Raw genomic sequence first — 16,820 nt, forward strand, 5'->3', positions numbered from 1 at the left:
CGGAAGGAACTGCCAGAGATCTGCAGTGGTGGATGATGAACCGCGATTGGGTCAATGGCAGACCCCTCTCCCTTCCCCAACCAGATCTCCGTCATGACAGATGCGTCACTTCTAGGATGTGGTGGCCATCTGGGAGAGGTGGAGATCAGGGGACACTGGTCTCCAGCGGAGGCTGGGTTCCACATACATTTGAAGGCATCTCTTCCCTCTGTCAAGAGAAAGCTGGCGGTGCAGATATTCATGGACATCACCACTGCTATGTGGTACTGCAACAAGCAAAGCAGGGTGGTGTTGATCATTTGTCGAGAGTTTCTGCGTCTCTGGACATGGCTGGAAGAGCAGGGCGTAACCCTGGTGGTTCAACACATGGCAGGTTCTCTGAATGCCAGGATGAACTCAGCCGCTCGATGCCTAGTGGATCACAAATGACCTCTCCAGTCGGAGGTGGTGCAAGGTCTCATTCAGCAGTGGAGAACCTTGGTTAGAATTGTTCATCTCTGAAGAGAATGTGCAGTGTCAGCAGTACTTCACGCTGGAGTTTCCAAGGCGGCTATCGCTCGGCGACACTTTTAGTCGAGAGTGGAGCTCAGGCCTGCTGTATGGGTTTTCCGCCCATACCACTCATGCCCAGGTTCTGAAGAAGATCAGGAACAACCGGGCCCAAGTCATCTTTGTGGCTCCGGATTGGGCGAGGAGAGTCTGGTATCCAGAGCTTCTGAGAATGAGTGTCGATCCTCTGATCAGGGTGCCCCTTCGGGAGGATCTTCTGTTGCAGCAGCAGGGGAGGGTTCTCCAACCGAACCAGTCATTTCTGCGCCTCCATGCGTGGAGATTGAGCAGTGGCAGTTGATAGCTTTTGACTTTCCTCCCAAAGTCTGTAACCTTATTCTGGCGGCCAGGCAGCCCTCTGCTAAGATGGTATGTGCCTGCTGTAGGCAGAAATTTGTATTGTACTGGTCTGAGAGGTCTATTGAACCTCTATTTTCTTCTCTTTCTATTGTCCTCTTGTTCATTCTGACCCTTGCCCAGCAGGGCTTTGCTTTGGGAACTCTGAAGTGTTACCTTTCTGCTCTGTCTGCTCTTTTGGGGCTGCCAGACCAACCTTCTCTCTTCAAATCTCCCATTGTGGATAGATTTCCAAAAGGGCTGGTTTTCACCTGTTTCCACCTAAGCCCTTTGTTTTTTTTTTTTTTTTTTTTTTTTTTTTTTAAAAATTTTTATTGAACAATAAATCACTTACAAGCATGGGCCTACAACCACCAGGGCCGGCCGCTAGACTCAGAAAGGATCATACAGATGTTAAGGCAGTAGTCGACTCCCGGGGTCCAGCCCCGTACATGACTCCGGATAGTCCTAGGGAAGCAGGATACATAAGTTTAACATAAATAACAAATAAAAAACAAAAGGCGAGGCGTAAGGGCAAAAATTGTGGGTCAGGCTACATCCGGGGGACTCTACTTCTGACCTTCAAATAGTTATTAAAAGGAAGGAGTAATGATAGGTCGGGGGGGGGGGGTCACGGGAGAGGAACGTCTATATTAGATTCTTCCAAAAGTCGCAAGGAACCATCAAGGGTCAGGGGGACAGGGCAATATCGGTGTCCACTAGGGGGGGGTCACAGATACCCCCACGATACGCGTTCCATTGCCCCCAGATTCTACCCCATGCCCCCGGTTTACCACGAGCCACATACACAGTCTTCTCCCTGAACATGCACCAGTCCATGTTCTCCTTCCATACGGACACGGTGGGAGGCCGCTGGGAACCCCAAAGCTGCGCTATATCTCTCTTGGCAATCATGTTACCCAGGGCCGCCCACCGAGTCTGAGCCGCGTTATAATCATTGGGCTCCCACACATTCAGGACACAGCGACGCACCTCCGGCAGCAGCACAACCCCGGTGACTTGTCCCATGACCACATGAACCCGGCGCCAGTATTCCGCCACCTCGCGACACTCCCAAAGGATATGGAGAAAGGTGGCACTGAGTCCACATCCCCGCTTACAGAGCCCGTCTTCAGAAAATCCCATCGAGACCAAACGGGGACCCGTCACATACACCCGGTGGAGAATCTTAAGTTGGACCAGGCGGAGACGGGCTGGAATGGCCACTTCCTTGGGGGACGACAGAGCGGACTGCCAGTCCTCGTCGTCCAGTTCCACCCCATCTCCCGTCCACGCCTCCCGGAGGCGCACCAAGAGGTCAGCCCGATTATTGATAAGTTTTTTATAGATTAATGAAATAGTACTGTCGGGGACATGACCATCGAGTATGCGGTCCTCGAGGGGCGAAGAAGCCGGGATATTGGTCCCCTTCCCAAAAACAGATAGCAGGGCATGCCGGATCTGGGCGTAGCGGAAGAACTCCCTTTCCGTAAGTTCGTATTCGCTCTGGAGCGCCGCGAATGTTTTAACAGCACCCTTAATCCATAAGTCTCCCACTCTACTAATACCAATCGTGTCCCAACGTTCAAACCCCTTCGTTGTCCAGAGGCTTCCCAGGCGGTCGGAGGCAAACAGAGGAGTAGCACATGTTAATCGCTCACTCCAGCCCAAGGCTACATTGGCCGCCTTCCAGATCCGCACCGCAATCTTAGTAGGGCCCGTAAGGGTCCGTCCAGCCGAGCTGGAGTAAAGTGCCCTGTTATAGTTTCCGCCGGGAAGCAGGAATCTATCCATCTCGTACGCCGGATTCAAGCCAGGCGCATACGTGGCATGGTTAATGGCCGACAGCTGTGAGGCCCAATAATACCTGCGAATGTCGGGAAGCGCGATGCCTCCGTCGTACCAGGGGAGAGTAAGCTTTGCCAGAGCGATACGCGCCCGTCCGTCCCACACCAGTCTCCTCTGCAGGCTCTCCACCTCCCGAAAGTAGGACACGGGAATAACATCGAAGGAGTTCTGAAGTGCATAGAGAAATCTGGGAAGGGACATCATTTTAAACAGTGCTGCCCGACCCAGCGGGGACAAGGGCAGCCTACACCACCGAGCCGTGTCCTCCCTCAAACGACGAAGTGGAAGCAGGAGATTCTGCTCATAGCGAGCCACCGGGTCCATCGAGACGTATATTCCCAGGTATTTAAAGCCGGACAGAGATAATTGGATCTGAAGCCGAGGCGGCAAGAGAGGGGGGTCACCGGAGATAGGATAGACACAGGATTTAGACCAGTTGATCGTTAGACCCGATTTTCTCCCAAAGGAAGTCAGAACATCAAAGAGAACATTAAGCGACTGCCGCGGCGAGGTGAGATACAGGAGAATATCGTCCGCATACAACGAGACCCGATCCTCGAAACCCGGGGCCCACCGGATCCCTCTGAGCGAGGGCTCCCAGCGGAGCCAAGCAGCGAGCGGCTCCAGGGCAAGAGCAAAGAGCAGAGGGGACAACGGGCACCCCTGCCTCGTACCCCTACCGAGAGCGAAGGGCCGAGAGACCCGCCCATTAACTACCACCTGAGCCATGGGTCCCGTGTAAAGAAGCTTCACCCAGCCAAGAAATCCCTCCCCAAAGCCGAATTTGGTCAAGACAGCCCAGAGAAATGGCCACTCGATGGTGTCAAAGGCCATCGTGGCGTCTAATCACCTAAGCCCTTTGTGATGCCACAGTGGGAGCTTAATTTGGTCCTCACCTACCTGATGTGTGCTCCATTTGAGCCTTTGCGCAATTGTCCCCATCTGCTGTTGACCATCAAAACAGCCTTCTTTGCGGCAATTACATCGGCCCAGAGGGTGAGTGAGTTGCAGGCATTATCTTGTTCCCCTCCTTATCTTATGTCCTTTCTGGACAAAGTGGTGCTTCGCACCAGGGCTTCTTTTTTGCCAAACGTTGTGAAGCCATTCCATCTGGGTCAGTCCATCACTTTGCGCCCCTTCTTTGCTTCCCCTCATCCCTCTAAGGAGGAGAAGTGTCTCCACCATCTGGACCCAAAAAGAGCTATGCCGTTCTGCCTTGACCGCACTAAAGAGTTCCGGGTGGACGAACAACTCATTGTTGGGTACGTGGGAGCAAAGAAGGGAAGGGCAGTGCAGAAAAGGACAATGTGTGGCTGGCTCGTTCTCTGCATCAAGATCTGCTACAGCCTGGCGAAGAAGCAGCCCCCTGAGGGATTAAGGGCCCATTACACCAGGGGAAAGGCTGCAACTACAGGCTTGGCTCGGGGTGTCCCTGTGCAAGACATATTTCAAGCTGTAATATGGGCATCTTTGCACTTGTTTGCAATACATTATTGTTAGGATAGCCAGGTCCGCAGGAACGGGCATTTTGCTAGCTCGGTCCTGCAGGACTTCCTAGTTTAGCAAATTGGTCCGCAGCCCACACCAATATGGTATGGCTTTGGTATCTAATTCAAAGGTAAGGAATCTGCAGCTACTAGTTTCCATCAGATGAACAAGTTGCCTTCAGTTACGCATTATCTGGTAGACTCTCTATTTAGCTGCAGATTCCTTACAGTCCCACCCATACCACCCCGCTTTGCGAACTAATGTTCTAGGGCTAGGGTTATTTCCCCTTTTCAAGGCCCTAGTTTTGCACACAACTACGTCACTTACTTCGCGGCTCTGCGCTTCTGGTGTTGAAAAAAATGAAAAGTACTGACGTCCGCGCTCCTAGTCGGCGCCTATATAGGCACTGCGATGTCATAACCGACTCTGCAGACATGGACGACGTCACGCGGAGCCGAATGGAGCCACCCGACGCTGCGCGCAAGGGCTATTGCTCAACAAAAGCCTGATGCCTGGGAATTTAAAAGTAAGGAATCTGCAGCTAGATAGTCTCTACCAGATAATCCGTTACCAAAGGTAAGTAACTTGTTCTGCTAGCCCACATCAAAACCGTAATCACCACCATACCTACCTTTTGTGTGAGTATGCAAGGGTCTGTGGGCCCTGTCATATTAACATATGTAGGATGAGGCAGCCAAATTCAGCAACATTCCCACAAAAGTGTGAAAGTGTGCAAGATATTAGTACATATTCCAAAAACGTGGAAAAAATAAACTGTAAATCAGTAGGCATTCAGAGTTTACAAGTCAATGATAAATGGAGGAATGTGAACTATAGATATAAGTTGAGTGGAATAAACTACCATGATCAGTGTGATAGACACTCTGCCAGGAGAGCAGTGCAATATCCTAGGAACCAAAAACATAAAATTTGCAAGTTCTTCCAGAGACTTTGGGGAGTCTTCTCACACTGACATAAGTATGCAGATCTGTCTTGTTCTGATCATAAAACAGTTTACAGAATGTATTTTCGGTTTTGGAGTATGATGCTGTCATCCAGTCCATCAACGAGAGATTGAAGCACTAGCATACATTATTATGTAACACACTTGATTTGAGATTTCTTGGACCCTGTTCAGTCTCTCTACATTGATATCCTCAATCTGTTAATAGTAACCTCAGTGTTGAGGCTTGTAATATACTCTAGCCCTTGAATTCTAAACAGGATGGAATATTATCCGGTATATCCTTTCCATTAGTCATTGTACATGTTGTATAAAAAATGGCCAAAGATTTGGTTAAAAAACAAAACTAGTTTGTTATTGATCTTGCAGATAATACACTTATAATTTGCAGAGTGGGACTATTTTGTTAAGTTTCTCTGGTGATGGCATTGTCAATGGTATTCAATGTCCTTTTTTATATTAGAGATAGTGGTAAGGTTAGCTCACATAAATCTACTAAAAAAGCAAAAATGTTTACCTTTTATTATTTGTATACTTTTTTCAGGGACCTATCCTTTGGTTTGACCTCATGGTTTAATTGCAAATAAAGATGAGTATAAGCAGTGATGAGGTCAATTTTCTGGTGTACCGATACTTACAGGAGTCAGGTGAGTAGTTTGAAAATACATTTGAAGTGCTTCGATGTGTGTTTGATAGTTTGTCACACTGTCTCTGACTCGTTAATTGATTGTGTGCATATTTGTTTACGTACTCTGATCTCATCAGTGCTGTTGGAACAAAAATACACAGCAAACATGGTAAACGCTTAAGACACTAATATGTATATATTTTTTTGATAAAGAAAACTGCCTTTGGGCACACTGGTGCCTAATTAACACAGATGTCATATAATAGATGTGTAATTTTGCCCAATCTTGAAAATAATCGCTAGTTTACTTAACCAGAGATTTTACTCATAAGTTGGCTGTGTCACACACTTGGCTGAACGCTAGAGATCGAATACAAGGTATTTATTATTGCATGGTAGAGCCTTGTATGTGCACAGGTCTTCATCCTGTAGGCTGAACACATTTTTTTCCCCAATCGTTTTGACGTTGCAAGATTTCACACCAAATGTACCATCAACGTGATGGTACATTTTTAATATTAACCGATGTTATTGCTATGGTCCAGTTACTGTTAATCCGCATATGCAATATTTTAAGTTATTTGAATTATCTATAGTGGATCTTTCAAAATGCATACACTGCTTCTAAAAAACAAAGTGATCTTCTCTATGAAGGGACTATGAAACACCAGATGGTTGAAATATGATCAAGGTGATATGCATGACTGCAATGTGGCACCATTTGGCTATATTATATTTCTTTTCCACTATCAACATCACGTTTGACCCCCTTCGTATTGAGTCGTATTGTCACATCCTGCCCAGATTTGTTTGCACCTTTCCTGTGACATTAGTATTTGGCAGGGATGATCTGCTGCTCCCAGTTTAAGGTTGATTGCTCTTGTTCTGATTGTTGAGATTATTAATGATGAAACAAAACCCTGAAGGCTCTGGGCATATTAATTAGTGAAAAATTGAATATTGTAAAAAACATTTGAATAAATAGTTTTGTGCGGAAAGCTAGGTTTTTGTTTACCCTTACGTTGGCAAAATGCATAAGTCTGCAGCAAACCGTATTCACCTCTGAACTATGCTTTGTTTTGCACTTGGAGACGAGCATTGGCAATTTTAATAGGTTTGTATTTAATGAAACATGCGATAATGTGATGCACTTCCAGTAAATAGCCTGTGAATGAATATGTATTAGTGTGGATCAAATAACTGTTGAATAATATTGGTGTAGGTTTAAAGATTAGGTGACAGTTGCACTGTCAAACCAGACACATGTATGTAGGTTAATGACTGCCCTCCTCCTATCTGTTCTGCTGCTAGAGAAAAACACCATAGATTAACTAGTAATCTATGACACTTTCATAGCATTAGTGTCATGTGTGTGCCCCTGAAAGTTCAAGCTTAGGCAGCTGCATAAATAAAAAATTGATCACAGCTTTGTGAAGGGCAAACACTTTTTTGTGTACGCACCCAACTTCTGTTTCAGTCAAAACATGTAATCCTGGCTCCCAGCCATAGGCGGATGCAAAAAGAACAATTGATGGACAAAATGCAGAACAATGTCATACATTCACCCCAGTACAGAGATCTGGGTCTAAATCCATCGTTTTTTTGCTCACCATGCTATTCCACTTTGAACCCAGCCCTATGCAAATCAGTCTTGACCCTGTGCCTCATGGGAACAGTCCAACCCGAACTGCCGACCAGGTCCTCCCTAGACTGGAAACAAGCATCCTAGGACCGGTTTCCGGGTTTCACCCCTCATCAGCCACTATAGCTTGACTCCAGTGGCATGGAAAGCACGGCACCCACGTCTTGATATACCCGTCCCACTCTGGGTGACAAATGCAAAAAGAACAATTGATGGACAGAATGCAGAACAATGTCATACATTCACCCCAGTACAGAGATCTGGGTCTAAATCCATAGTTTTGTTTGCTCCCCATGCCATTTCAGTTTGAAACCAGCCATATGCAAATCAGCCAACACCCCTTAATTGGCAGGCCACAGCTTTACCGTCAAGCCAGACCATAAAAATGCCATTTGGGCCACACCCATCCTTCTTTCACTAAATGTATGAGACTTAAGGGTACCAGACACGCCATTTAACCCAACGTCGAGCTTCATATTATAAGTGTATGGAGAACCGTTGCATATAAGTCAGATTGTAAATGTTACTATTGTGCTTCTACCAACATAATTCTTATGGCTTTTCCCTTCTCCATAGGGTTTTCTCATTCAGCATTCACTTTTGGCATAGAGAGCCACATCAGCCAGTCCAATATAAATGGTGCCCTGGTGCCACCTGCTGCTTTAATTTCCATTATTCAGAAAGGACTACAGTATGTGGAAGCAGAAGTCAGTATTAATGAGGTAAGTCAGTTGTCTCCAGATGTAACACTCAATGAATTAGGGGGCTTTTAAAGCATGGTACTCACCCGTGAGAGTCTCAAGGCGCGGGGGGGGGGGGGGGGGGGGTCGCAGGGCAGCTCCGGGTCAGCCGAAAAGCCATGTCTTGAGGCTCTTCCTGAAGGTGTGCAGAGTTGGGGACCGTCTGATGTTGACTTGGGAGCTCGTTTCAGGCCTTGACTGTGATGTAGGAGAAGGCTCTTCCCCCTGCGGATACGCGGGGTATATGCTAGGGCAAGGACGGCGGAGAAGAGGTTTCTTTTGGGTACCTGGAAAGAGACTTTCGTTGACGTATTTGGGTCCGATGCTGTGGAGGGATTTGTAGGCTTGGATGAGTAGCTTGAAGGTTACTCTCTTCTCGACGTGGAGCCAGTGGAGGTCTTGCAGGTGGTGTGTGGTCATGTGCTCATGTTGTGGGGTGCCGAGGACGAGTCTGGCCGCAGTGTTCTGGATGGTCTGGAGTCTGTGTAGCAGGGATTTGTTGATTCCAGCCTAGAGGGCGTTTCTGTGGTCCAGTCTGCTAGTTATGAGTGCGCTAGTCACGGTCTTTCTGGCTTCGGGGGGGGATCCACTTGAAGGTCTTGCGGCGGGAGTTAAAGCAGGTGGAGGCGACGGCGTTGATCTGGCAAGTCCTGGTGAGGGAGGAGTCTAGAATGATGCAGAGTTTCCGGGCGTGGTCCATCGGGGTGGGTGGGTTTCCGAGGGCAGTGTGTCCCAAGCGGTGGGGGATGGACCAAGGACGAGGTCCTCTGTCTTCTCCGAGTTGAGCTTTAGGCACTGCTGCTCATCCAGGCTGCAACGTCTTTCATTCCCTCCTGGAAGTTGTCTGGTGCCTTCGGGATTCTTCGTGAGGGAGAGGATAAATTGGTTGTCATCGGCTTAGGATACTATGCTGAGTCCATGCTGTATGACGATGGCGGCGAGGGGTGCCATGTAGATGTTGAAGAGCGTGGGGCTGAGCGATGATCTCTGTGGGTTCAGAGAGGAAGGGTGATACTCTGATCCTTTGGGTTCTGCCTGAGAGAAAGGAGCGGATCCAGTCGAGGGTGGTTCCCCATATGCCGGCGTCGTGGAGTCGGGCTGCAAGAGTGCAGTGGGAGACTGTGTCGAAGGCTGCAGAGAGGTCCAGCAGGATGAGGGCTGCGGTGTGGCCCTGGTCGAGGAGCACGCGGATGTAGTCGGTGGCGGCAAGGAGGTAAGTCTCTGTGCTGTGGTTACTGCAGGCACCAGACTGGAAAGCGTTGAGGATGGAGTTCTTTTAAATGTAGGTGGTCAGCTGTACGATTTTCTCGGTGACTTTGGCTGTGAAGGGAAGGAGAGAGATGGAATGGTCATTTTTCAGGTCCGTCTGGTCTGCCGAGGGTTTCTTGAGGAGGGGCTTGACCTCTTCCCGCTTCCAGTTTGGAAAAATGCAGGATTTGAAGGTGGCCTTGATGGTGCGTTGTAGCTCGGGTGCTATGGCGGCTCTGTGGAAGATGTGCAGCGGGCAGGGGTCCGTGGGGGCTCCTGAGTGGGTGCTCTTCATGGTCGTGGTGGTATCTTCGGTGGTGACTGGTGTCCAGGTGGTGATGGTTGTCTGACTGTCATCGCTGGAGGTAAGGGTGGTGTCTGGAGTCTGTTCGCGGAAGTTGTCGTAGAGGGCCTTGATTTACAGGTGGAAGTAGGAGCCAAGCTTGTTGAAGAGGTCCTGGGAGGGTGGGACGTCCTTGGCTTCGCTCGGGGGTTTGGTGAACGGCTGGATGATGTTGAAGAGTTCTTTCGAGTTGCTGGCATCGATGAGGATTTGGTTTCGGATGGAGGTCTTCTTGGTGGATCTTATGAGTTGGTGGTATTCTGTCATGGCGTGCTTGTAGGTGGTCTGGTCTTCGGTGGTTTTGCTGTTTCTCCATTGTTTTTCGAGACGTCTGCAGGAGCTTCTTGCTTTTTGGAGGTCGGTAGTGAACCAGGTGGCCTTCAGGGGGCGTAGTCTGTCGGGGTGGCGGAGGGGTGCGAGCTTGTCTGCGCAGCTGGTGATCCAGCAGTGTAGTTCCTTGGCTGCAGAGTTGGCGTCGGTCGTGGCTGAGGGAGGGGGGTGGGGAGGTCGTGGATGAGGGTGGAGTTGAGGTGCTCCTCTGTGGCCTTGCTTTAGTTCCTTCGTGGTGGGCACTGTGTGTGCTTGTGTGCGGTGGTGGTGTTGAAAGAGAACTTTACGCAGTGGTGGTCTGTCCAGAGCGGCTGCGAGGAGTGGCAGAAGCGGGTGTTGGTACCTCATGCGAAGATGGGGCGACGATGTGTCTGGCCTTGTTAGTGGGGGTGGTGACGAGCTGCTTCAGTCAGAGGTTGGCGAGGTTATCCAGGAGGACGGAGTCAGAGGTCGCTGAGGTTGTCGAGGAGGAAGTTAAGGTCTCCGATTATGTAGTCCATGGTGGCGATGGCGCAATGAGGTCAGTAATGGTAGTGGTGAAAGACACACAAGGCCGGGGAGGTGGGGGGGGGTGTAGGCGAGGGTACTGGCGAGCGTGGTTCTGGACTGGATCTGCAAGTGGAGGTGTTTGATATTGGAGAGGTAGTCGCTCGAGGTGGAGAGTCGGTGGGAGCTCTTGTGTGCGATGGCAAGTTATCCACTGGGCAGTTTGGGGGTCCTTACTCTGGATCTTGTAGCCATCCGGAATGGCGGTGGCTATGTCGGGGTCAAAGTAGGTGTTGGTCCAGGTTTCCGCGAAGAAGGCGACGTCTGGCGAAAGGGTGTCGAGAAGGTCCCAGATCTCTACAACATGGTTGTGCAGGGAGCGCATGTTGAGGAGGATGCACTTCAGGACTTCGGTGGTGCGGCAGTCGTGGGGGTGCTGTGGATGGTGCAGGGTTGTCGGCAGGAGAACTGCCCGTGGGTGGTGTTCGTCGTAGACAGCTGGCAGTTGTTCCTTCCGGGTTTGAGTGCGCGGAGGGCAGCGGAGTCGTAGCTGTGGGAGATCTTGGATCTTACTCAGTTCTGAATCTTCCACTTTTGCTTCACTGGCGCACTCCAGCCAAAAACTCCCCAGTTTAGAACTGAAGCTTTCTTCCCTTTTCCGTATTCACACATCTGCCATGTTAGTCTTGTAAACGAAACAGAAAACTAGCCAAATAATACTATAGAAAGATCAGACGCAGCACTGATCATGCCTAATGAGGGTCAAAACAAGTCCAATCCATTAGTTTAAAAAGGGATTTTAAAGTAGCTCAATTTTTAATGTAGATTTAATCTAGTGAGCAGTACTAAGGAGGTTAATACAACGTCCACAATGGAGTAATGGCATGCACCTGTCATGGATTGGTGGGTCTACTGCTTTGACTTTAGAATTTCCTTTTAAATCCAAATTATTAGGTTATATTTTCGTGTAGCTTGTGTCTGTGATCAACACAAATAAAAAATGCACTTCTCACTGTTTTCTTCACCTTCCTGTTCTGGGCACTTTACATCTTTCACAAGGCAGAATCATCCTTCCCTATTTATGCCTAACCAGAATAATCATTCATTCCATCAGCTAAGCAGTAAAGCTGTGAGCCCTCCAAAATCATCCCAGAACCACAATAGTCTGCTAGATTGTTCAGCCTATCTTCCGACAGTGACCTTTCTGATACATCGCCACACTTAAAGACTCCTTTTGATTTACGCCACCCTCTGGGGCCCACGGGTTGTTCTGGTTAGGTTGCTACCTGCTGCTTGTCTTGATGAAGACCGCATTTGATTCACCTTGAAGGCATTGAAACGTTGCCTTTTTGGGGTCTATCCACATCTTTAATTGTTAAACTCATTTATTTAACCAAATGCCCAGATCATTTGTTTGATGATGAATTGTATGTCTATTCAGTTAAGACCCCATATGTATATATTGTAATTACATCATCTGTTTTGTCTTTTTGGTGTATGGCTCACTTCTCACTTTACACTTTGCTGCGGTTGGAGCACCTGTTTTGGATTAATGTGGATATATAATACATTGTCTTATCTTACCTATGCATCACTAAGTAAAGTGTTTCCATTTTTTCATTCACGCGGACTACTTGTTTTCTCATGCTTTCCCACAGACAAAAACTGTTAAATGTTTCCCAGAAAACACGATATATTGAACGACATTGATTATTACCCTTTGTTCTTGGGCATACAAGGTAGCCCAGTATACTATATGACTCCAGAATCATTGCAGAGAATCATTAATCACCTTTCCTAATACAATTTTTAGTGCTCTGTGAAGCATCCTTGTAACCCTAGTCCTATCACCCTGCCCGTATCCCCATTAGATCCTCTGAGCCTCTCACGTTGGACCTCTTTTGACTCCCAACACTTTTCTTTCCCTCCTGTTACCGATTTGTTAAGGACGATATAATTCCTTTAATCTAGAAAGCTCTACAGAGATTCAGCCCATGCGCTGCATTTTCTTGCAGTGAAGTGGTGTTTATAAAGCATGCAACTACTTAAGGTAATGGGTGTTCTAGAACTATTCCACTGGCAGAACAAACTAAGGCAGAGAGAGCAAATGTTTTTCAGTCCTTAGAGAAATGCAGGAGAGTAGAGTACGAACGAAGCAGAAGATGAATATAATTCCAAACTTCAGCTGTAGCAAAAGCAAAGAATCCACCTCTTACTGATGCTATGGATCGTAGGTACCGTTTATAAGTGAATAGACTTAGAATGTAATGTTTTTGAAGTTGAGTAACTAGTAAATCGTTGGTAATGTGTCTGGGATTACCTGAGTGAACAGCCTGATGACAGAGGCGAAGTGCTTTGAAGGAACATGAGTTGTTTAATGGGTGTCCCCTGTAAAACCTGTGTGTAGAAAAACATGAATGTTTACTAAGGCCAGGGGGACTGCAGAGTTCTGAATTCTGTGCAGCTGAAACAGGAGACTGAGGAAGGCTTACTTACAAGGAGGGCTTTAGTCCAGTCAGTTTATTGAGCTTACATCTGTTTTTCAACATGCACACCCACTCCACCTTAATGGCCTCATCTGATCTGCTTTGAAATCTCAAAAAAACTCCCTTCCCACATTTATCAACATGCATAATGCCAATTGAAAACCCAAAAAGGACAAGACCAGGTGCTTTCCAGAAGTGACACTTTACGTTTTCATACTGTATACACACATTCTAAACCAACCGTTTACTTGTCCAGTCTGTCCTGGCATACGGAGCAAGACCTAAAACACATAGAGATAGAAGTTGCTGCATGGCTGAAGACGGAAAGATCTAGTCATAAGAGAACGGTTTGTTATATGTAGCCTTCTACCGTTGGAATCCACCCGTAAATCGTGAAAGGCGTTGCTCCTTTAGCTACCGTTTTTCCATTCTTAATGAAATCAAAATACTGTACTGTTTAATAAGCTGTTTCAGATGTACTTCCTTTTCAATGCTGTTTTTTCTCTCCTCAATTCAGGATGGCACCTTGTTTGATGGCCGGCCAATAGAGTCTCTATCACTGATAGATGCTGTGATGCCTGATGTAGTGCAAACGAGACAGCAGGCCTACAGAGACAAACTTGCACAGCAACAAGCAGCTGCTGCTGCAGCAGCGGCAGCAGCAAACAACCAGCAGGGTTCCACAAAAATTGGAGAGAATACTGCAAATGGAGAGGAAAACGGAGGTCACACATTAGCAAGTAAGTATCGAATCTGAGGAAATTGATTGGTTTTAACGATGGGTATACTTTTGTGTTAATATTCTGATGTATACTTTTAACCACAGATTCATCACATTTTCCCCACTTTTAGAATATTTCTAGGTGCCACACTGGATTCGGAGAAGTGTTAATCAGTGCGCCTATATGTCTATGGGTGGTCACGTGGCTCTGCTCTACGTCCATACCGCCCCATAAATGACAAAACAGGGCAGCTTGTAAGCGCCACCCCTGCTTGCTGACGTCAGTTCTTTTCTTTCTGTTTTACGGTGCTTGAGTTCTGGTCACTACTCTGTCATGTGATATATGTTCCCTCGTGCAAATGAAGGTGATCCTGGGGTAGAAACTATAGCTCCCCAAAATATAAGATCTGCCTAGACTTGTGAGGGTCACTCTCTATCTTGTTTGAGGCTGTTTATGTACAAATTCCCGTTCCCACCGAAAGCCATTTAGTTAGCCGAAATGGAAAACGCACTAGGCTCAAGAAAGCTATTCGGTGCTCATCCCCGTCCTGCCACTTAAAATCAGACGAGAAGGCACAAAGGTGCCAATCGGAAGATCAGGCCTTGCAAGCACCCCACAACTAGTCCCGCCTCCCCCAGAACTCCCCAGGCCATTGTCAACTCGGTAACAAATACTCTCTTTCAAGGTGGCCATACTGCATCTCTTTGTGATGCTTCTGATTCCCACAGGCACTCTTTCAGGCTTCACCAAGTCACTGTGGACCTGCAGTAGCCTGCAGTGGTGCCCCACCCCCCAGCACCAGCAGATCCATTGGGATGCGTTCATGGGCCTAGTGCTGGTTAAGACCTCCTCCCCAGTTCAGTGGGTCTGTGCTATTCCCTTATTTGCTGACACAAACTCCATCAGCCCCAACTGAATTACTGGACTTCGAAACAAAACCTAAGTCATGTTGCAGCCAGGCCTATGTCACACCACAAGATTACAAAATGCAACCAGACTTTACTATTTGGCCTCTGACTCGCTCCCAGTATTAGAAGAGGCTCGAGAGCTTATTCAAATCAGACTCCAATCAGTTAAAGGTATACCAAAAGTTCCCTGGACATTGATGAGGAGAAGGTGGACAACCTACTTCCCATCGATATTCGGAATGCCAGATGTCTTGATGCATCTCCCGAGACTGAGCGGGGCTCGCCACCTACAGAAGAAAGTGCCGCCTTGGCAGTGTAGTTCGAATGGCACCATAAGTGCTAGACTTAGTTGCCTACTGTTGAAACTAAGGCAGTTTATTAACTGACAAATTCAAATGTGGTCCAATCTCGTTTAAGTCACTAGTGCCATTCAATGAGCTTCTCACAGACACTTTTGTGTCCACTTGGGCTGCGCCTTGCCTGCGGCCTTTGGTTAGTCTGCCTCTGACCAGGCAACTTGAACGGACCCCAGTGAACTTATTTTTCCTCTTTACCCTTTTTTCTTTCTTTTATTTTAACAACGCGTCCTATGTCTTAATGCCTTATGATACAGGTTTGATGACTAGTGTACCTCATAACTCCTCTCCGGCCCACCCTCTAGGTTGTCAATAACTATTGATGCCTTCAGAAAAACAATGTCCTAGTTTAGCCTTAGGATCATTGATCGCCGTGTGCGTTTTGGACCGATACACCCATCCTCCATGCAACATCTTGCCAGCTGTCTACCTCAACCAATACATGATGGATATTATGCCACAAAGTATGTCTTGCATGCTGGCTTGGACTCCACACTAGTGTATTATCAGAGCTATTTGCACCAGTGTATTGTTTAAACTGGGTTTTCAGGAGCTGTCTAAAGGTCTTTAATAGACATGCCCTTGGATAGCTCCAGATTGTTTAGTGAGAAGGTTGTTTCAGTGCTTGAACAATATAAGGACAGTCGCTTCACAGCACAATCCTTAGGGATCTTGTCTCCTGGTATGCTGTTAGACCAACGGAATAGAAAATGTTGATGTTTTGTGCTCAGTACTGGGTTTCAGTGAGTATGGGTTCTTGAGTTTCTAAGACTGCTGGTCTTGTGAATTCTCCTCATCTTGATTGTAGAATTTTTCTAACGATCTTGTGTGGTGACAGACCAGCGCCAGCCTAACCTACGTCATGATATTCATTCTTCCCCCACCCAGATTTCATGGTTGTGACAGATATATCCTCTTCGGGTTGGGAAGGTAAGTTGCCTACCAGAGGAAGAGCAAAGAGTCCTCTGGTTTACGGTGGAGAGCCAGTTCCACATCTGTCTTCTGGAGTTTCAGGCGATCCATCTGGCTTTGAATGCCTTCCTGCTATCAATCAGGGGGAGGTCGGTGAATGTCCTCAATTACACTATGACCACTATGTAGGACTGTAACAAGCAGGGGCGGAGTGGGGGTCCCCAATCCTGTGCCGGGAGACCCTAAATCTCTGCAGTTGGCAGAATCGGCAGAACATCTATGGCAGCCTACTGTCCTCTCTGAATCGCAGAGCAGGCGAGATGAGCAGACCTCTATTTGCAGATCAACGCATCTCCAGCCCGAGGTGAAAAGAAAAATCGTTAGTCAATGTGGCATGCCCTGGTTAGATCTGTTTACCACCATGGTAAAAATGCAGTGTCAAAATGACTGCGCACTGGAGTTTCCTCCAGGAAGGTCCCTGGGACATGCATTTAAACTGAGATGAAACACTGGCTTCCTGTAGGCATTCACACCCCTACCTCTCTTGCCTCAAATTCTGAGGTAAATCCGGACAGACCAGGCCGGAGTTATTTTTTTCATCCTGGACTGGAACATATCCTACTCTTTTGATCTGCTGACTGCAGTAATCGATATCTTGCAGCCTGATGCCTTTCAACCAAGTCCATCTATGCTGGAAACTGGGAGAAGTTTGTTGCCTCTTGTGGTGCTTGTTGCTTCTTGTGGAAATTGTCATACCTGCCAAAATGTTAGACATTTTCTTGTTTCTAGTTTTGAACAATAAATCTCTTCTGGGTTTGTATGCTAAGCGTTTTT

The 16,820-nt window shown here is 47.5% G+C and overlaps 1 protein-coding gene across 4 annotated transcripts in view; it reads left to right on the forward strand.

Annotated features, from left to right (window-relative positions):
- Nucleotides 1–16,820, forward strand: part of TBL1XR1 (TBL1X/Y related 1) — a 583,295-nt gene that overhangs the window by 384,264 nt on the left and 182,211 nt on the right. For 2 of the 4 annotated variants that reach the window (XM_085635413.1, XM_085635414.1), the window contains exons 4-6: nucleotides 5,730–5,832; nucleotides 8,032–8,177; nucleotides 13,606–13,828. In XM_085635413.1, the coding sequence (XP_085491539.1) occupies nucleotides 5,775–5,832; nucleotides 8,032–8,177; nucleotides 13,606–13,828 (427 nt within the window). In that variant the 5' untranslated portion in view covers nucleotides 5,730–5,774. The remainder of the gene's footprint in view (nucleotides 1–5,729; nucleotides 5,833–8,031; nucleotides 8,178–13,605; nucleotides 13,829–16,820) is intronic. The other 2 variants (XM_085635415.1, XM_085635416.1) reach the window with 1 other exon arrangement.

This window comes from Triturus cristatus, chromosome 11 (genome assembly GCF_964204655.1).
Source record: "Triturus cristatus chromosome 11, aTriCri1.1, whole genome shotgun sequence".
NCBI classification, from domain to species: Eukaryota; Metazoa; Chordata; class Amphibia; order Caudata; family Salamandridae; genus Triturus; species Triturus cristatus.